General features: G+C 30.1%; 2 protein-coding genes across 2 annotated transcripts; both read left to right on the top strand.

Moving 5' to 3' along the window:
- The first annotated feature begins 993 nt into the window (after positions 1-993).
- On the top strand, positions 994-6,569 carry LOC113870747 (zinc finger protein ZAT1-like). Its single transcript, XM_027507191.1, has 3 exons — positions 994-1,531; positions 1,595-1,674; positions 6,052-6,569. The coding sequence occupies exons 1-3, from the start codon at positions 1,017-1,019 to the stop codon at positions 6,567-6,569; spliced, it is 1,113 nt and encodes a 370-aa protein (XP_027362992.1). The 5' UTR covers positions 994-1,016.
- A 10,249-nt stretch (positions 6,570-16,818) lies between these two features.
- LOC113870745 (type I inositol polyphosphate 5-phosphatase 8) lies at positions 16,819-20,927 on the top strand. Its single transcript, XM_027507189.1, has 7 exons — positions 16,819-16,901; positions 17,044-17,148; positions 18,594-18,915; positions 19,114-19,310; positions 19,415-19,523; positions 19,628-19,776; positions 20,624-20,927. The coding sequence occupies exons 1-7, from the start codon at positions 16,825-16,827 to the stop codon at positions 20,925-20,927; spliced, it is 1,263 nt and encodes a 420-aa protein (XP_027362990.1). The 5' UTR covers positions 16,819-16,824.
- The last annotated feature ends 1,682 nt before the right edge of the window (positions 20,928-22,609 follow it).

The raw sequence follows: 22,609 nt of genomic DNA, 5'->3' as shown, positions 1-22,609 counted from the left end.
AAAGTTGTGTTATTTAATTTATCACGTTTAGTAATTTGTTAGATGATTTAACAAATGCTTATAATTTTAAGTGTTAAATAATAACTTTTTAAGAATTAAGAATTATATTTTATAATTTGAAAAATTAAATTTAATAGTACTTATAATTTTAAAGGCCAAACTAAATATAGCTTTAAATTTTAAATAATTATTTTTACATAATTTCAAGGACCAAATTGACATGTATGTGTTATTTTATAATTTTAAGGAATAAAATGATATATTATTCCACAAATTATTATAATAAAATTAAATAATTTTTATTAAAATATTCTTATTAAAAGACTTAAAATGTAGTTATGAATATATTTAAATAAGTAAATGAGATATTAATAAATTTAAATATTATTAAAATTTTCTAAAGTGATAATTATTGAGGTAAATTAAAATAGACAAAAATAAAATAAAATCGGAAGAAAGGAGTAACATCATGCACTTTTACACAAAATAAATGTTCAGACAGAAAAGTCAGAAGGTGCTGACCCATCTTCAATATGTTCTAGAAACTGTATTGGAGAATATTCTGACAAGAAAGTGGAAGCTTCGTTGAACAGTTGCAGAAGTATCCTATTTATTACCTTAGTGCTTAAGGATCCTTCACTCGGTGGCTCAACCATGCAAAGCGCTGTGTCACCACGCGGCTACAATGTGAACTGTGAACTAGGAGTGTGCGTGGGGCACAAGTATAATTGATTCAAAAAGGAGAAACCCAAGAAATACCAAAACAAGACAACATGCAATAAGCAATTACGCAAGCATTAAGGGTGTTCGCGTAATTACATCAAGTCAAAAAGTCAAACTTGTTATTGTAAGGTTAACAATATGGACTTTCCTTAGTTTTGAGGTGGAACAAAGACCAGTGTCCATGTTCTACTTTTTGACTTTTTCCCCGATGTCTATAAATACTAGGTATCGTGTTAGAGTGTTCCTCACAAGACACTAACCCATCTCATACATTACACACATTCACATTAAACATGGTAGCCATTTTGAAGAGACAAAGAGAGAACCAAGAAAAAGAGAGCATAGATTTGGCCAATAGTTTGATGCTACTCTCTCGTGTTCAACAAAGCAAACCCTTAATGAAAAGTTATGCTCCAATGGAGTTTGAGTGCAAGACGTGTAACCGCAAGTTCTCATCATTTCAAGCCCTTGGTGGCCATAGGGCTAGCCACAAGAAGCCCAAGTTTGATGGAGAAGATCTAAGAGCTGAGGCCAAGGCTCTTAGCTTGTGGAATAAGCCCAAAATGCATGAGTGTTCCATTTGTGGCATGGAATTCTCTCTGGGTCAGGCACTAGGAGGACACATGAGGAAGCATAGGGGTGCCATCAATGAAGGGTTTTCTTCTATAACCCATGCTATTGAGAAAGCCCCGGTTCTCAAAAGATCGAATAGCAAAAGGGTTATGAGCTTGGACTTGAACTTGACTCCTTTGGAAAATGACTTGCAATTGTTGTTTGGAAAGAAGGCACCTCAAGTTGATCTTTCTTTGTTCTGATTTGTGACCCATTTTTGGATTGATGTATTATTCTTTTGATTCTTTTGTATGTAAAGATTTGTTATTATTGATTTGTTGAATTTAGGGGACGATTCGCAAATAGCTATTCAACTGTGGTTTGGTGAATTTGTGACTTGTAAGGAAGTAGCTAGATTAACTTTCGAATTAATTTTATTGTACAGTTAATTAATTAGGAATAGTGGTTTTCGGTCTTTCGCATTCCAATGGGATTATAAGAATTTCCAAAAATATCAGAACTCTGAGAAGAAAACTGCATGATAAATTGGCGTCATTTTTTGGTGTTTGTTTTATTATTGGATAATAATATTGAATACGCAATATGCATTACGATGTTATTGGTGCCTTACAAATGTTTTTCTTCCCCTGTTTCTATGCATGGATGAAATTTCTCATGTACTTCAAGATAATTATATCCGTTCATTAAAAACAGATCACACTACACAGCAACATCAATAATATGCAAGACGTAAAACGGTGCATTAATCCTCTAACTTTTCACTTTTCACTCCATCAAGATTAGCGAGTATCATGAACATCGAACAGATATTTTTAACTTAAATAAATTTGATTAGTATTGTGATAATGTGTTACTCCACGTTGTAACATGCTTTCAGTGTTGGAAAAAAATGGCAAATTTTTCTTAGGATTTTAAAAAATAAAATAATAAATATGAAAATTTTAAAATTAGAGAAAAATTATGGTTGTTGTCTAATGAAAATAAGAAAAATAATACGATGTAAACATTAATATTAAAATTTATATTAACATATATTATAAAAAAATTAAATTTTAATTAAAGAATAATTAAAAAAACAGCTAAGCATTGTAGCTAAATTTTGTTCCTGTCTTGTTTCTCCTTCATTCACTGTGGATCCTTTTTCCAGATATGCAATATTTCTTGTATAAGGTACAGATCCTTTTTTGTGATGCCAACTCAGATCACTCTAACAGTGCTTTTTTGTTTAATAATAAAAGTAAATAAGTAGATCCTAATAAAGTTGCTCTATCATAGTTCATTAGTTCTTGATGCTTTGTAAAAGCAAGCACTAGGGAAAACCGTATCGACGTCGACATCATATCCTAATGTAAAACGTAAAGGACCTTGACCTGTGGCAATGGAGCTAGAAAGGCAGAAAATATTTGATTCAATCACGTTCTAATCCAATTGACACAGGTTAATCCTTGTACATAGAATCAGGATTCTGATATGATATGGAACATTATTAAAGTAATTCCTATAAACACAGCTTGTTCCGAAGTTGCCTCCTCTTTTCTTCGAATTTCATTTTAGGCATCAAGAGACAGAGAGGAATTGAGGGAATAATAATGGAAAGCTGGGATATGAGAAATCTTTTAATCCATTTAGGCCATTAAAATCAATGGTCCTTTGACCTTTTGAATTGTCATGACTAATTAGCTTACTTGCATTAATCAGTTCATTTCATGCTAACGTGTGTTCATATATTTATGAGTAAGCCAAAAAAGTAAATCTCTGTCTTTTATTTTAAGAGTTGTGGGACCTATATATAAACATCTCTGTCATCAAACAATTTCCATACACTAAGATATATCAAAATTAATTAATAATTTCACCAAACTTATTTAAATACTTAATTGATAAATTCTTTTTAAACATCGTTTGTGACATAAATTTAATAATAAAAGAAGTCTGTTTAAAATAGTTTATAAATAACTTATAACTCTCGTTTTTAATTTATTTTAATTCTTACATTTATAAAATCTTATAATATTTACTTTTTTCATGTTAAAATTTTCTAAACTACTTTTTTCATTAATATTATTAAAAAATTGTCATATAAATTTATAAACTAATTCACATTATTCTGTTTTACTTTATTAAAAAAACTTGTAAAACAAGAGCATGATTAAAATTTTATAATTATTATAAACTATAATCATTAAATTTTAAATTATAGACTAAATTTTAATAATACCTTTATTATTTTACATTTACTGGATAATTTAATAACTAATTTTATCAAATATTTTTAATTCAATCAGTTTTTAATCAACTCATCTATTAAGTTTACTAAACACACCCTAAGTATATGTGAAAGAGTTTACGAAAGTTTATAATTTTATATTTTCTAAAATTTATTTAATGAATTTTATTATTTAATTTATGCTATAAATTCTTATACAACAATAACTATTAAATTTAATAATCAATGTTTGATTAAATTATTTACTCAAACTCCGTAGACTTAGTATGAAAAATTATTACAATTAATTTTTGATTATACTACTATAAATAATTAAAACAAAATCCTTATTATTTTCGATCTTCCGTACCGTTATCACCCGATAATTTTGAGTAGTCATCGTTTTCCTTTGTGATGTGTAAAGTTTCGTTGTCTTGACAATAATCTCCAAAATGTCTCGCTGCAGATCGAACGTGTCAAGGAAAACGGAAACGTTGAAAAAGCAAACTGCACGTCAATATATTTATCGCACACCAAATTGGTATATGTCAACGCAGTCCATATTGAAGCTTTAGAGTGGCCATATAATTATTGAATTTAACTAGAATGTATTACCAATGTAACATTTTTTTATATTGTGATTTACTCCTAAATTTCTATATAAGATATAATATTTAATTTTATGATAATTAATACAAAAATTATTCTGTGTATTTTAATTGTTGACAGTATAATTTCTTTTTATAGTGCATCAAAGCTAAATTCATAACTATGAGATATGATATCATGTCTTGTGCTTATTTGCTATCTTTCAAGTAATGTGTTTTTAATGTAGTGTTTGCTGTTGCTTATGTTATTTTTAGTAGTTTAGAGTCATCTTAATTGTTTTTCATTTGTTATCTTTATTAATATAAAGAGAGTTCATGCACCAAGAAAATGAGCATGAGCTATGTTAATATAATTTGATTTTAAACTATGAATGATTTTGCCTGAAGTAGGTGGAAGTTGATTATCGCATCACCATTTGATGAAATGTAATCGTAACCATTCTTTTGAGAATCTTATTATAATTGAAAAACTTTTACATTGTATTTTAATTTCATTGCTTCAATTAAATTGCTTTATTATTATTTTTATAGAGTCTAGTTCAATTTCAATAATGTCCAACTATTTTGATTTAGGAACTAATGTGTATCAATATTATTCTTCACGGGAATTAATGATGCTCTACTTTTGTTGTATTATTTTTAAAAACTCGTGTGCTTGTCGAAAATGTATCAATAACTTGTTAAAGAAAAACACTTAACAAGGAAACGTGATAAAAAATAAGTCTAGTTGACCTTTTTCCACTTTTCATTTTTAAAATTAAGTGAGAAATAATCAACAATGGAAGGAATTATCTTTATGAAATCAGTTGGATTTTGCTCATCGAAAAAAAAAAGGTGTATGTTCTCAGTTGCTTCCGTTTTTCTTCATTATACATAGAACCGTATCTATCCTTATACAATGATTTCTTTCATTTGGTCATAATTTTGTTAAAATATTGTCATTACTTTGGACACTTGAATGCCAATCACATTTAAACATGTCTTATTTTAAATTTAGGTCTGCTTTCAAAAAATCTCAGCTTTATAACTTATGCTTAAGAAAAGTAATAAGTGTTACCTATGTTTTAAAAATTAAAATATTACCCTTCTAAACGTTCCTTAAACCTTTTTTCTAAGAGTAATTTATAAAATAAATAACAAATTGAATTATGAATCCAAAAACACCATAAATTATACATATGCATGCATAATACAGAAGAACTTTTTTTTAATCTTTGACATTCTAAATTTCAAACAAGGACCACTTGCTTCTTTGGTTATGTAGCTCACCACACACGACTTATTCACTAGTTGCACGCCAAAACAACGTAACGTTGCTTCCCAGTTCCCACACGGTCATATCATAGTTCTTAAACTTGCAAGCGTAAGCCACACGAGGGCAAAATCTTTTATCTTATCGAAAAGAAACATTTGTTGTGCCAAATGTGACCAGAAAATTCCAAAAGCAGCAAAGGATATTAATTTCATTGCATAGTATATTGGACAAAGCTTACATTTAGCTTCTTATATATTTTTCTATCAAATTCACAAATTACATAATAGAATTATTTTTTTCCTAGTTCAACAGCATGTTCTTAGCGAAGTTATTTAATGTTAAAAGTAAAAGAACTCACTCGTGAATTATATACTAAAGATAAACTTTGTATAAATTATGTCCAATTTTATATACTAAGTCAAGGAGGCAGTCCAACAACCGTTAATACTCTGACTTTCCATATTTGAAGCATTCGTTAAAGATTATTATAATATTAAGCAAAAAGAGCCTCCAAGAACTAGTTTATTTATATTTAAATCAGTCAAAATCCTTGACTTTGGTCCCTAACGGCCTATAAATACCAAACCTTACGTCCCGAAGTTATCGTCAAATCTAAATTTTTCAATTCCTTCTTTAGCTTAAGTTCACTGCCCTTAATCACGCTGCATATTCATACTAAAATTCAGCGTTCGTAGCCATGAAGAGACCGAGAGATGAAGGAGTAAACAGCATAGATTTGGCAAATTGTTTAATCCTGCTCTCTCATCCCAGCAGAGAAAGCAAACCCAAGAAACGTTTAGGCCCTGAAGAATTTAAGTGTAGCACATGTAACCGTAAGTTCTCTTCATTTCAAGCCCTTGGTGGCCACAGAGCTAGCCACAAGAAGCCCAAACTAGAGGGGAAAGAACTCAAAGAACAAGACAAAGCTCTTCTGAGCTTATGGAATAAGCCCAAAACCCACGAGTGTTCCATTTGTGGTTTGGAATTCGCTCTGGGCCAGGCACTGGGTGGACACATGAGAAAGCACAGAATTGTTGCCAACGAAGGGTTTTCTTCTATAAACCAGGTTGTTGCTAAAGTCCCAGTTATGAAAAGGTCCAATAGTATGAGGTTTATGTTCTTGGACTTGAACTTAACTCCTCTGCAGAATGACTTGAAGTTATTGTTTGGAAACATGGCACCCAAAGTCGATTCCTTCGTCTGATCTTCGTTTACGTAACTGATAACTTCTGTTTGTAATGTGCAAGTACTTGATTCTAATCTTTTGTTTTTCTAACACATGTATTCTTTGATTCAATTCTTTAATGTAAAATTGATTCTTTTTATTGTATACCATCAACTTACGTTGTTTAATATATGATACTTTTTTTATTATTTATGATCACATTGCAGAGAACCGTCGCATTATAGAAACTTTCAGCATAATCAATATAAATAATTAGTATTTTTTCTTTGAGGGTAAAAATATTAATATTTTTAAAATAATTAATAATGTTTTAAAGTTTTTAAAATATTAAAAAAACGGTGCAGTGATAAAAAGAGAAAACAAAGATATATTAAAAATATTTTCACGTTCAACAATGAAAATATTCATAACATGATGAAAATAAGTTTCTCAGTATAAGTTGTCTCCCACATAAGACTTCAATTAAATACTTTAATTATTTAAGAGAAATTAAACATATAGGACTTAAAAGAGAAATTCGTGGGTGAATATTTAACATTTTAGCTCATTTAATATGGCTAAATTTAGAATCAATTGTATTTAAGAGTGTGTAACGTCATTTGATGGCCGGTTTTGAAGAACGACATTGATCTGTTGCTGACAAAGAAAACCATGTACTGCTTGAAAGGTAAAAGGTACAAGTCCAATTACTATTCGTTTTACCAAAGACGACGCTATCATCAATTGAATAGGGACTGCATGAGCATTGAGCAGAACGCTAACGTTGAACAGGGAACGTTGACATTGAACGGAGATTTATTTCATTCAACGGGGCGAAAAGATTATTATTATTATTTTGGTCAGAGCCTAATTATTTGTTTGGAACAAACGATTTCTTCTGATGAACAACAAAAAATTGGGCCATCCTGATTACTGATGTGATGAGCTAGAAGCCCAATTATACTCATAATTGGAAACTATATATTTATGGAAGTGACCTTTCGAGGCAAACTACAGCTCTTCTTAATTATCTGTGTTCAAAACATTAAATACTTTTTTTAATCTTTTTTTATAAGAAATTAAAAACTAAATTATTAAGAGTAAGAAAAATAATTAAGTATATTATATTTTTTATAAGTATAAATTTTATTCTAAAAATATCAATGATATTGAATGATGTAGTTAGTAATTTATATATTTAATGATACTAATAAAAGAAAAGTATAAAAAAATTTAATAATTAATGCATCTTAAATTTATCATTTATATTTTATAATAAAGACTAAGAAAATATTCTATTTTATTTTTTTTATAAAAAAGATCAGAGAGAGTATTTTTATTTAAGAGCTTTATGAAAAGAAAATTAGTTCATTGTAACCATATAAAAAAGAAAAAAGATTTTTATAAATATTATTCTTGATATTTGAAAAGGAAAACTTGTGTCATAGTGATTCGAGTGAATGTGACATCCCAAAAACTGATTTGTGAATTTTTGCTTAAAATTACTATCGGTAAAATTAGTTATCAATTTTGATCTTCAATTTTGTAGTTGTGAAACTCAAAATTTGTACCTAGTTGATTGAATTAAAGTTGTTTAATAAAATTTGTGCAACTAACTAAAATATATTAAATAAAAAAATGTAATTATCGTATGAGTGTAAATTATTTAAAAATTAAGAATAAAGCTGAAAAAGAATTATTGATAACTAGGTTTTGAAAGTTAAAAGTTATTTTGGATACTTTTAAAAGTTATGAACTCTTTTTCTTTTGCATAGTTAGAGACAGCCTAAGTTGTGTCACTGTTTGAAGATATGAAATTAATTTACTTCATGGAAATGAAGGCAAAGACGAATAAAAGTCCTCCTAAATTTATGCCACACGGACGAGTTCTGCATTTTTGTCCCTCTTGTTATGCACATGATGAGAACTTACTTTATTTGGAAATGGCTAATTATTAACAAACATTGATAATGCTGGTTTTTTACTTTTGATCCTCCATGCATAAAATGATCGGTTGCTTCTTGTAACAAAATCTATCCAAATGAAATTGGTCCTTCAAGAACGATCCACTATCATTTAGCTTTAACTGCTAACTATTTCTTTATACAAGCTACTATTATATAACGGAAGAATAAACAAAGCCTTATATAATTCACAAACAGGCCATACGTGGTGAGGTTTATCATTTCTAAGTTATAAGCATACACATTTGGATTTTTTTTAAGTGTCGAAAAGGATTATCATCACCCAACTTTCGTACGAACATATATAAAGCAGGTTACTATTTCATGCAATCGATGGTAATTCGCATGATGGGAATAATTGTTTGCCTTATCATTATATTTGATCCAACCGAGAAGCTAAGACCCATATTATTATTATTGCAAAAGAATTCTAAATTTTCTTTTGTTAAAAAAGTTTCTGTCATCATGCTCAGAAACCTTCGTGCGGGGTAGATGATTGGGGCATATTCAAAACTTTGAACCAATATGACTGCTAATGATTATACCCAGGGTTTTGATTTGTTAAGCATCTTACCATTAAATATATAATGAATTAGTCATGTCAAAAATCAAAATGCCTTCCATGATTTTTTCCATCATTAAGATCGCTGGTGAGTTTTAAAAAATAAGCCTTCCCCACTCTTCTTTCTTAATTAATACATAAATTCATCATGTTGGTTTCACCACTGATGATTAAACCAAATTAATTCCTTTACGTGCCACTTAAATGAAACTAATGTTATTCAAGTTCTTGGTTTATAAGTAGGGGTGAATTTATTTAGATTAAGTCAAACTAATATATATAGACAGAAACATATACAATTAAGTGGGAGTTTAAGTCGCAAATATAATGAATTAAGGAAAGCTTCATGGTATAATTAAGCTCGTATATTAGCTAGAACTTTGTTGGTTGTGAGATTCTGCATGCACATGCCAAGCTATGTAGAGGTATTAAAAAAGACATAAACTATTTGAATTTATGTGGTGGCTTGGAGCCTTAGATATTAGCAGCGACCCTTTAATCAATAATGGCTCTCATATGAAACAGAGAAGCACATCTCCTTTTGTATGTGGGCACATGGATTTTGAATTGAACACACACAAACTCTTCATAGTAGATATTGCAATGGCCACACACATGGATTTTGAATTGAACACAAACATATGCAGTATTTTGCAATAAAATAAAATAAATGAAGAGATATTGTTTATGGTTGACTTTATAACCAATGGCATTGGCATTCACCTAATCAGATCAGTATGTCGGGCATAGTCAACCTTCAGGCTAATCCCCAGTTAACTTCAGCCCTTAGGGTCAAGAAATTTATATATTTTTTTGTTATTTTACTGAAAAAACGAAAAAAAAAACTTCATTTTCCTATCTCCTGTTGATGCAATTCATTTATTCAACTGGTTACAGGATGTTGAGGTAGTCAATAATCCTCATGGGTACGTACAATGAGGACCACGTGATGAGTCCGAGAGTCAAAATTCCTATAGTCAACCTTTTCAACTTCTAGCTGTATATGATGTGTTTTTATCTAAGCATAATAGGTTTTACTCTCGTTTGAATTATCTCTAATAATTTTGATATCAGGTTAGCTAATAGTACAGTTGAATATCTCGTGAAAGCTAAAGCAATAATTCAGTCTTATAATTAATCAATAATATAAGTAACAATTAATTAATGGTGTTCAATGCACCAATTGGCAAGTCATCCAATTTCTCTGGATTCTGGAACAATCTGAAGTCTAAACCAATCCATATTCAGGAATCATCAAACTAATTAATTATGAATATTTCACACCAGTGCATTGTATATTTCGTTTCCTGATGGGTTTTAATTAATTATTATCGTGGTTTGTCTTAATTTGGACCACCAATTGATATGGTGTGCTGTGAGAATGATCAACTATAGATATGGCATGAGACTAGTGCAGCATTGTAGCAAGTGAGCAATATTCCCTAGCTATTTAAAATTTTCATAATTTTATTTATCAGTATCATAAGTAACTACGACGTAGATTCGACGTGACCACGTTGTTATTGTCCATTTTAGACGCTTGATTCCAATCAAAAAGCGTGGGAGAAAGCAAACAACTATGCACTAACGTCATTGCTGGCGATTTCAGCTCAGATAAGTTGTTTAAATTTGTACTTTGTAGTGGTTAGTAGTAGTGCTCAGCATAATGATAAGTAAATTAAGATAATAGTTTTTCCACAATCGCCAAGATAATCTGAAGAATCCTAGCTGGTGTGGTTGATATATTTTGTTCTTCCCTCTCCACTTCTTATGTGGTGGCCAAATGAAAATAAAATAAAATCCAAATCGATTTGCCACTATATTCAATTAATTCCACGTGCCAAACAATTTTCATTAATTTAATTAAGTTTATTACATTACAACAATTAGTTTATAGATGTAAGTGTAATGAATAATTAAGGCCATATTCAATGTGGTTGTCACCTTTAAGTTTTAAAATAAAATAAAAAAATAAAAATCAGTTTGTAATTTTATAATATTAAATTATAATATTTTATAAATTTTAATTTTCAAATTCTGAAACTATATTTTAAATTTAAACTACATTGTTATTTCTTAATCAAAATTTGTTAATCAATAATTTGACAATAACTAAGGATAAAAGAAAATGACAGTAAAGATAATAATATTTCTGTAATATAAAAATAATGATGATAATTATTATAATAATATGCATAATGAGAATAACATTTATATTAGTAACATTAGTAACAACAGTGACAGTAATAATAATAATAATAATAATAATAATAATTAAATAAATGATTGACGATGGAACTGATCACACGATAACAATAATAATTGATATGTGTTTTTAAGAGATATAGAAGTTAAATAACTTACTTTTACAACTAAAACTAAAATTAAAGTAAAAATTTATTTATTTTTATAAAATAGATAATTTTATATTGAAATTAAATTAAAACTTACTTAAATATATCTGTTATTTTAAAATTTTGCATTTAAAAATTGAAAACTTACGATCAACCCTAACGAAACTTTTATTTTATTGATTTATGCTTATACTTTTTTAAGAATGATAACTAATTATTATGTAACAATGTTTTTTTATGTAAGGCCGTACTCAATTCCTTTAATGACTCAATTATATAACTAAATGCTCAAATATTATTATATTTATCATTTATTCACTCTGAGAATATAAATAATTTGAATAATTAAGTCAAACGCTTACTTTTTGAAAAATAAAAGAAATAGTTTGATTAATTAAACCAACATTCCTTCTTTACAACCCTTTACACCATATCACGAAATATAACAAAAGAAAAATAATTTTTCTGAGAAATTTAAAAGAAGATATAAGGAGAGAGACTAGGTAACGTGGGTGTGGGGTTGCATGGGAGTTACGATGCAGGAAACTATGACCTGAAAAGACTTGTGATAAGGTGATACAAGAAATGCAGTAGAAATCTGGTTCATAGTGTATGAATTCTTCAGAATGATTGAGACTATTATCAGCCTTCCATCGTGTAGTTTGTCTTCTACCTGTATAAGAATTATAGTATTTCTTATATACTTTTCCAATAATTTTTCGTATTAAAAAATCACACGTTTTCCATTGTACTTGTAGCTTGATTTTGGATTGGTTTTAGGTTAGCTTAATACAGTTAATGGAAAAGCTAAGCAAAAAAAAACGTTATAGAAAGTGATCGAAAGATTTTGCCAGGAAAATCTATGAATGCACTTGACTACATATCATGATTATTACAAAGCCAGTTTAACCCCTTACTAATCATGTTGATACTTACCTAATAATTATTGGTAGGCTTTTCAAATGCTACTATACATACTATAATCCTACCTTCTTTCATTATAAGTGTCTTCAAGTGAGGAAAATGGAAAGTGCTTGGAAGCATGAGTCGATGGACCCAATAAAGCTTTGCTTAATTATATTATCAATTTATTAATTTGGTGCTTTCTGACCTCATTGTAACTAAACTATATTATTAATCCAGCATTTGTATTAGGATATATAATTAGGTTTACAATCATGGGCAAGTTTGAAGATAATTGGGACAAGATCTTGTTTGTTGTGCAATGTACCACCCCTTTCTATGTATTGCATCCAGGAGGCTCCACATCTTCGCATGCTAATATAGGAAGTCATGCATTTTGTTGGAAATAGAGAGATATGAACAAAAGATATGAACAAGAGTGTTATTTATCGAATGAATGACTTAAGTTAAATGAGGAAAATAAGTAATTATAATTAAAATATAATTAATATGGTAATCATTGTCGTTAATTATAATAATATTAAACAATATTGTGACATCTTCCTTGAATTCAAGTAGGTGTGGAGGAAACTAACTTGAGCTTATCATGAGTATTAATAGACAAAAGACGAAGAGCATTAGAAGTACATGAGTGTAATGCATATGAACAGGGCAATATCACATATCACAGATTTAGCAGAACCGATTTTGATCCTTTAACATGGACTCGACAATGACAGAGGGAAGGGAGAGTTAAATTTTGCTTTTGCCCCATTTCAAAATTCCTCTGCTGTCCAATTCGTACGATACCCACCCATTATTGTTGTTCTATTCTTTATATTTTTTATAATATTTATCCTTTACTTACTTCTACTTCAAGACAAAAATTCATACTCGTCTTCACAATATTAATATTTTTCTAAGTAGTGTTATGATTTTAATTATAATTTTACTTTTTAAATAAAAATATATAATCTTTAAATAAAAACTGATAAGAATAAAAAAAAAAACACTTAACAAAATTATAACTACCAAATTATATTTTTATCTATATGATAAAACTAAACTTTATAATATATATCTATATATATTGTTTTATATTTATTAATTGATTCAACAACTCATTTTAGTAAATATTTATATTTTAATAAACTAATATAAGAAGTTTCAATAAAAAATTAAGTTTTAAACTTTTAGTTAAGTTTTTTTTATTTCAATTATCTTTTGAATTACCTTTTGTCAAACAGGCTCATGTATGATGTGCTTCTTCATTTTGAAAATATAATTCTTAAAATTGCTTTACAATTCTTGTTCTTACGAGTCATAAATTTACATTTTCGCCGCGACCAGTGGACTAGAAAATAAATTGTTTTAGATTGTTTTTATATCTCTTTTTATTTTACTCAATATATTTTATTAATAAAATTAAAAATTTTATTTTAAAATTAACACTAAATATTTTTTAAATAAATATAAATATCACCAAATTACCAATACAGTTTATTATTTAAAAAATTAATGTAAGAATAATATAATAAATGTCCAAGAAAATAATTTCACAAAAGGGACGGTTGAAAAATATACTATTTAATTTATTTTATGTTTTTTTCGATGTACTATCTGGTACGTTGTTATCCATTTTTATAAAAATACATTTTACTTAAAGTGGGCAATATCAGATATTTTTGCGTTTTTACACTAAATAATGTTTTTTAGTAAAAAATTTCACTGTTCTTTCCAAAGCACAGGATAAAACATTTTACTTTAAATACTAGGATTGTTAGTTTAAATTTTTTATCTAAATATTTTCTTTAATTTTAAATTTAATTGCTGATTAAAAATAAAAATAATTAAAAATACACATTTTATTTACATTAAAAAAATTAAAATATAATACATATTAGAGTAAGAATTTACTAACATTGTACGTTAGACAATTATATTATTTTATAATAATATATATTAAAATTTATTTATTGTAAATTTTTATAAATATATTTTATAATACATACATACATATATATATATATATATATATATATATATATATTATTTTCTATTCGATTTAATCAAGATTCAATTCAAATGTACATCTGATAGGTAAATTTATTACTAAAACAGCTATTTGTCAGTTGGATAATTTTTATTGGTATATTTATTTATATTTTAAAATATATTATTTATTAAAATAAAAAAATACAATAAAATAATAATTATTTTAGTTTTTATATAAAATTTTATAAATTTAATCTATTTAAGAAACCTTTAAACCAATAACAAATTTTATATTTTATAAGAAAAAATTATTAAGTAGCAATACGTTGATGTTTAACGCATGTAGAATTATCTGACTCTATATATTAATTTGGTAAAATATAAATATAACAAAAAAAATTTTCTATTAAATATAACAATTTTTTAACATGTAGGTACGAATATTTGTTAATTAAAATTATATAATATTAACATATCAATAACATTAAATACTATAAATTCTTTAATATAAATTTATTATTTATTAATTTTTTTATAATTTCACGATAAAAGAATCGTAATTATAATTTAGAAAAAGTATAATTTTGGCCTGTGTTAAAAAAGTGTAATATTATTTTTCAAAAATCAAATGGCCCTTTTTGGCTTTCCAAGAAAAGCCCCCAGAACATCGTCTGCATTTCTTTCGCACCTTCCCTACAAACCAAACAAGCTACGAGGCAGAGGGAATGTATGATATATCATATTCATACCTCTCTCTGTTCCCTCTCTTCACATCATCAACCAAAAGGGAAGCACCATCAAAACTCAGATTATAAACGCTCTTTTTCATATCATTTTCACCCAAACCTCACACCCCCTTACTTGTCATTTCTCGTAAGAGCTTTCACCCTCACTTGTAATTTTTAGTGTTTCATCTGTTACTTGCTAATTATCTCTTACTTCTAAAACCATCACACACTAGTTTGCACTTAGTAATGCCGTTGACTCACTTCTCTATAATGTTCTACTTTGTGTTTTGTTCTATGTTGTTGTCCTGCTTCTATCTCTGCCTCCTATGCTTTATCTGTTTTGTTTTTTGGTTCTTTCTGCGTTATCGAAAAAAGCCTTTAAATTTGGTGTGTCTCGTTTCATTGTCACCGCTCTCCACCACACAGTGAATTCATCTACGTGGAACCTGATTCTGGGTCCAGTTAGAATGATCTGTTTCAATCAATTCACACTAGCCATTTCATTTTCCTCGTTTTGGGTTTCGACAACCCCACTTTGTATGCAGATTTTGCTTTGAAAAAATCAGAAAAGTTGCGCCTTTTGAACGAACGTTGAATGTGATCACAACCTTTCCTTGCCATGGACGAACAAAACATAGAAACACACAACTTTGTGGTTCCTCCATACACTGTTTTTTGTTTTTGGAGTAAGCGATATTCTTCAAGAAAAAGATGCACCTACCGTTTTTTTCTAAGCTCTTTCTTTGTTATATGGTATATTCTATAAGCCTAATTTTCGTTTCTTTTTTTCTTTTTAATAATTTAGGGACTCAGAAGCTGTCTCCGTTTCCCCTGCAACTGGGTCTTAAATATTGCCGTTGAAAACTGCTCATAACTAGTTTAAGATTCCAAATAAACAAAACATAGTTTTTTCTCGTACAAGAAATGAAAAAAAAATATTTTAACTTGTTTTTCCTCCCCTTCACGACTTCCTCTAGTTAATTTGAAAATTCTTAACTTTAATTATAAAAAATCCCAACATGGATTTGGATAATCTCCATCTTTGCTATTAAACCTCCGGCGCCAGCGTTATTGTTTCTGATCATTTGTTGCTGTCTTATTTGGTTCAGTCAGAGAGAAGCAATGAGAACAGAGTTGAAGAAGAAGATATCCAAGGTATGAAATATGAACATGCTTGTTATATTGTGTTTTTTGGATCTCTCCGATCCTTTAATTTATTTTTTTTACGTTTTTTCCATTTTCGGGTTTCAGTCTTCATGGCCGAAATTCGATGTAAGGAAGTGGCTCAATATAAGGAGCAAGAATGCCAAGTTTCACTCCGATTACTCTATAGCAGGTAAGAAAATTCGGTTTCTTTTAATTTTTCCCACGTTTATGATGCGGTGTTTGGGGGTTAAAACGTGTATTTATGGGGTAATTTGAGGGACAAAGTGGTGGTACTAGTAGCTACATACACCGGCTAGTGTGATTAGACGTAGGGAGCAAAAGAAAGTGATTTTGGTTAAGGGTATGCCAAGGCCAAATCTGAGAATCGCCTGGGTCCCATATGGTTCATTTCCAATGAACCTGCCACGTGGGTGGCTAATTTTCTGGAAAATCAAATTGGCCCATGATTGAACTTGTAGATTCCCTCCAGAGCGACACGGTTTTAATTTATCTTAAGATATATTGGATCTTTTGCGCTGAGGGAAAAAACGTGAAAGTTACTGTTTGCTTTGTTTTATTTTATTGGCTAAATGATTTACTCAAGTGATGGTTTTGGGCTTTATTTTCAAAGAGGGGTGGTTGATGGATTCCACCAATGGATTGAAACATTCGGTACCGGGGAAGGAGGCGCCACTTGTCACTGACACGCTCACTCTTAGGTAAACACCCTCATCATACCCGTTTTTGAAATAATATGTTACTTTTGTTCTTGTATATATTCCCTTTTGGTAAAATTTTGGTTCTAGAGTATTGTTTAGTTGGAAGAATGATGGAGGGTGTGGTATGTGAATGTGTCCGTAGGATGTTTGTGGGGACTTGGAATGTCGGAGGAAAGTCTCCGAACGAGGGATTGAACTTGAGGGATTGGTTGCTGTTGCCTTCTCCAGCTGAAATCTATGTCATTGGGTATGTTATTTTCATTATCATAAATATGTTATCTCCTTGTTATTATACCAAACCCAGTTTCCAATTTATGCGCCTTGTGAATATTTATTTACTCACTTCAAGGTAAGGACCCGTTTTAGTTTTGATAGTAAGAACATGCTTTGTACTCATAATTAAGTTGTCAGATTTTCACAGCTGTGTAACTTTTTTATTATTGGCTATGGTAACTCAAAGTCTCTAGACCCCAGAGAGGCCAGACCTCAGCTGTTAGAGCTCAGAAGGGCAAATTATGGGCGAAAATGGAACGACAATTTTACCCTCTCCTTTCCCCCTCTCGTTGTTCCCTCTCCAATCTCTTTTTTCCCCCCTATTATTATCTAGTTCTGAGTGCATTGCTTTTCTGAATTTGGCTCATTTAACTTTAGAGGGTAACGTAAAATATTATAGTGCGTTTATTTTCCAGTTTTCTTAACGTATACTTATATTATTAAGACGTGTCTCACGTTTATCTAATTATAACACAAACATACTCACGGTAATGAATTTTAAAAAAAATCTCTTGATATTATATTAGATACAATTATATAATAAAATATTATGTTTAAATTTAATTATTAAATTTTTATTAATTACTGTAATTATTTATTTTATGCTATAGAATAAATCTCTCGCTTAATATAAATTAAATCGTAACTTTCACCTTTTACTGCTATCAGCACTTTCAAGTAGCTAGTTTTTGGCTATGTATTTCTACCTCTTGACGTTCGGCTTCGCTGGATGGATCCACCGTGGTGGACGCAAGTCACGCACCCTAAACATGTTCAGCTCATTAGTAACATGCATTTGCATTATAGCTTTTGGATCTCAATAAGAAGTCTTCAGTTTAAGGACAGAGTAAAATTTTAGGATGAGATATTGTCTAGCACCCTTCATTGAGAGTTCATTAAAATATATTATATTAGTGAGTTACCCATTCATTAGTTAAGATAGTTTGAATAAGATATATTGTTCGTAAACATCGAGGGAGCTTAAGAAAGGGGGGGTATCTTGTTGTTTACAAAATATTAGGCTCCCAGAGGGCGAAGAGAAAATAAAGTTTCTTAAATATCCTAATCTGTATTAGAGAATAATACATATTTTTTGTTTTGATTTAGTTCTATCAACTATAGTTCTTTAGGTTTTTTTTATATTATTCTCTAATTGAAATTGATATTTTATCTCAATAACTTGTGCTACATGTCAACTTTTCTATTATTACACTGAAGGCAAATGTTAACCAATGAAAGAATTAAAAGGGAATTTTTTTAATAAAAGTATTGTTAATGTACATCTACCATAATTTTAATTCATTTTGAACATTACTTTTACATATTTTGATTTTAAAGTGTCTTAACATTAGTGAGCTATACCTTGTATTAAAATCATGAAATCTTAATTTATTTTTATTACATCGTGTTGCACCTTAGGTTCCAGGAGATCATACCCCTAAACGCAGGGAACGTGCTTGGGCCAGAAGACAGTGGGCCAGCAGGGAAGTGGCTGACCCTAATTCGTGAAGCCTTGAACTCTAACACAAGCTCCAATGGAGAAAGCACTACGACATTGCCTTGTGAGAGTAGGATCCAACGCGACCCAAGTGAACAACAACACTATTATTGTCTTGCAGCCAGCAAGCAAATGGTGGGTATCTTCTTGTGCGTGTGGGTCCGAGCGGATCTTTACAAGCATGTTTGCAATCTAAAGGTGTCATGTGTTGGTAGAGGCATCATGGGCTATCTAGGAAATAAGGTTAGTTTTCTCTAATTTCCTTACATGTAGTGTATAGTTCTCATGTCACGTTATATGGTCAAATTTTTACCTTATTATTGCTTTAGATTTTGTAATTTGTTTGATATTTGAGTTTAATTTGAGTACAATTATAGTCTCTACTAGCTTGGAGTGACGTGTGTGATTGTTTATTAATGTATTTTCTTGGTTAATTAATAGGGTTCAATATCAATCAGCATGACATTTTACCACACTACGTTCTGTTTCGTGTGTACCCATTTGGCCTCCGGAGAGAAAGATGGTGACGAGATGCGAAGAAATTTGGATGTCTCGGAAATCTTAAAGAAAACTAAATTTTCTCATTCATTCAAAGCTCTTGGTCATCCACTTCCTCCAGAAAGCATACTAGAGCATGAGTATGTTCTTTATTTCTAATTTGCAAAAGAATCTAATTAATGATTGACCCTTTTTGAATCACCTTAGCTACTAATTGGCACTTGAATATTTGTTATACCTGCAGGAAGATTATTTGGCTTGGGGATTTGAATTATCGGCTTGCTGCTGGTTATAATGACACACATGAGCTATTAAAGAAGAATGATTGGCAGGCACTATTAGAGAAGGATCAGGTAATTATAAGTATATATCCATGTAAACCTTTATTTATTTATTTTTAGTTTTTGTTTGTGTGACTGTTTCTTACGTAGCATGTTGTATTCATTCTACTTGGCAGCTAAGGATAGAGCAGAGAGCTGGTCGAGTATTTAAAGAGTGGAAGGAAGGGAAAATACTTTTTGCTCCTACTTACAAATATTTATTCGATTCTGACCAATATGTTGCCCAAACCAACAAGTCTAAGGAAAAACGACGGACCCCGGCTTGGTAAGATTATTTAAATTACTAAAAATTAATCCCATATACGACATCGTTACAATTAATTTTATCTCTCTTGTTATATATATATATATACATATACATATCTTAAAAATACATTCCTAAAACAAAGGAGAGGTGTCTCTCCAAGATGTACAAAACACCATTCCCCTTCTCTTATCCACAAAGGGAAATGTTATTGTATGCATTATTGCCGTTTGTTTTGCATATGCTCTGACGCTCAGTGATGCCATGCTGAGATGACTTTTGGGCATTAAGATATCTCTAAAAAATTTAATTTTTAGCCATGCTATGCATCATTAAGAATCTTAACTTGGTTGGTAAAAACCATTTGCATTTCTTTATTTAATCGTGGAGGCCTTTTCAAAGGGATTTGCGTATGATGTTGAATATATATTTGCAACTTTACACTTGTTTAATGCTGGAATTAGTCAACCATGAACATAAAACAATTATCCTCAGAAATCATTGGTCATAAAATCCAAAATGGTTAATGATGGGTCGCGAGGAAGCATTATATATTTTATATCATACATGACAAACCCATCGTTTTCAACATAAAACCACAACCAAAGAAACATCCATCCATTATTATGGTTCACTCAAACACAAGCCTATCTTCATCAAACATTTCTATCTCTTTAGAGAATAAACTAACTTTAAACGATGTCAGTTACGTCAACCGGCCATGGTATTTTAATTCTCATGCACAGAGCCAAATTGCTTCTTGATAACATTATTTCACTTTTCTATTCTAGTTATGTTTTCACTTTCGTTGAAGAATTATTATTACAACCAAAGTAACTAAAATTGTTTGTATGGGACAAAACAAAAGGTGTGATCGAATTCTGTGGAAAGGTGAAGGGCTTGAGCAACTATGGTACGTGCGAGGAGAGTCCAAATTCTCGGACCACAGGCCCGTGTATTCACTATTCTCTGTCCACGTGGACTTGACACGTAAGAAGCTAACTCCCTCGATTGCGGCCCCAGATTTGTCAATCACAAGGTCGTGTCCCTCTCGACCCTTGACAAACACTGCCATGTCATCATCGTGCTTCGCTAAAGTTCAGGCAGAGGAGCAGCTATTGTTACTAACGGGGGCACAAAGATGCATAGACCCCGCACCTGCAGGGATCTGACTTAGTACCGCACACCACTTTCCAAGAAAGTAAAGTCACGCAGCCATCAAGTTGCCGTAGCTCGCGGAGTGCCCTGACACGCTGTCAAGTGAGTGAAATCGAATGAAACATTTCACCAAGGTTTTGGTTCTGTGTTCCTCACTTTTATTTTGGAACAGAGGATTAATATTTTATGGAGCGATAAATATTAAATATCACATGCGAGCCTTTGCATGCATTCTTAAGGCACGGCTCAAAAATGTGTGACATGTTTATCGTGGACAGAGATGTCCCAGTTAACAATGATTAGAGGAGTGCAGTGGAGTAAGACAGAAGCATGACAGTGATGAATTGAAGAAAGAAACGGCTGTGCTGTGCGTATGTCCAATCATGCGTGCTCTCTCTTTTTTTATGGTTATTATCTGAGGCCATTTAATATAAGCTTGGCCATTTTCAAAATGTCTGGTTTATTAATTTAGTTGATCTGTTGCTAATGAATGATTTCCATTCTTTGATGATTGGGTTGGGGCTAGTGGAGGTGACACTGATCGCCGTCCAAAAATGTAAATTAAAAGGTTTATCGGTTTTGTTATATAGTTATTCAATGCATGTATAGAATTTTGTTATTTAACAAATCTTGGGCTGTTCAGTATGATATTCATCATGTCATTGCAGAACTTGATTTTACCTTTGGTACAAAGTATTATATGATAAATTTTATGGAGTGGACATAGTGCTGGTATTAAGTGACATACAAATTCTATAATCTAGAAAACTACTGTGCTGACAATTCTTTAATCTAAATCATTTTGATACTTCTGAGATCTTGAGACACGAAATGATCACAAAAGTCTCGATTGAGTTCTACATACATCATTTACACCTTTCAAGCACTAAAATAAGTTTAAATATTTTACCATTTAAATTAAAATATTTTTTCATTGCATAATTTGCACTTGCATAAAGTTTCCACCCAAAATCCTTCCCCATCCAAATGCTAATGTCAGCGTTAATTGGCTTTGTTAATTCTTAATGCTACCTCATGTTTTTTCTTTTAGTCAAATTTCTACCTCACTTTTTTTTAACTCATTGTTAATTTTTTAGGGTCAAAAATTTTAAAGCATTGTTTGAATTGGGCCCACAGAAATGAGCATTACGGGCCCTAGGTTTAGCGACGGGCCTTCTTTCAACCCAGCTACTGTTATTCGTTCCTGCAACTAAGACCACTAACATATTGACCCAAACAAAAAAGACCGTTAGCGTTTTAATTATTATTTATTGAATAATAATAAAATGAATACTGCTTTTGGTACTAATAATTTTGTTGAGACTCTCCGCATTCTTAATAATGATTCTTTATTGTGCCTAGCCTATTTTGAGTCTACTAGCTTGTCGTTTTTACGGGAAAAAAATTAATTTTTATATTTTTAATATAAAAATAAATTTCAATAAAAACACATAATTAAGATTAATTTATGCTATATTTTTATTATATTAAATAATTTAAAATATAATTTTCAAAATTAAATTATCAAAATATTAACAATATATATTATACAGTAATATTATTAATGTAATATTTTAAATAGCATCAGTAAAATAAATAAATAAATAATCCATCTCACTCAAAATTATGAAGTTTAACATGCAGCATAAGAAACTAAACTAATTTTATTCTGAATGAGATTAATTTAAGAATATAA

This window comes from Abrus precatorius, unplaced genomic scaffold (genome assembly GCF_003935025.1).
Source record: "Abrus precatorius isolate BTA unplaced genomic scaffold, Abrus_2018 Scaffold7, whole genome shotgun sequence".
NCBI lineage: Eukaryota > Viridiplantae > Streptophyta > Magnoliopsida > Fabales > Fabaceae > Abrus > Abrus precatorius.
This window is presented reverse-complemented; position numbering and strand designations above follow the sequence as displayed.

Coding starts and splice junctions, on each gene's coding strand:
- LOC113870747 (XM_027507191.1), top strand. CDS start 1,017: ATGGTAGCCATTTTGAAGAGACAAAGAGAGAACCAAGAAAAAGAGAGC. Junction 1,532..1,594: donor CCTCAAGTTGATCTTTCTTT/GTTCTGATTTGT, acceptor TTGTATGTAAAG/ATTTGTTATTATTGATTTGT. Junction 1,675..6,051: donor GTTTGGTGAATTTGTGACTT/GTAAGGAAGTAG, acceptor ACTAAAATTCAG/CGTTCGTAGCCATGAAGAGA.
- LOC113870745 (XM_027507189.1), top strand. CDS start 16,825: ATGGATTCCACCAATGGATTGAAACATTCGGTACCGGGGAAGGAGGCG. Junction 17,149..18,593: donor GCTGAAATCTATGTCATTGG/GTATGTTATTTT, acceptor GTTGCACCTTAG/GTTCCAGGAGATCATACCCC. Junction 18,916..19,113: donor TGGGCTATCTAGGAAATAAG/GTTAGTTTTCTC, acceptor GTTAATTAATAG/GGTTCAATATCAATCAGCAT.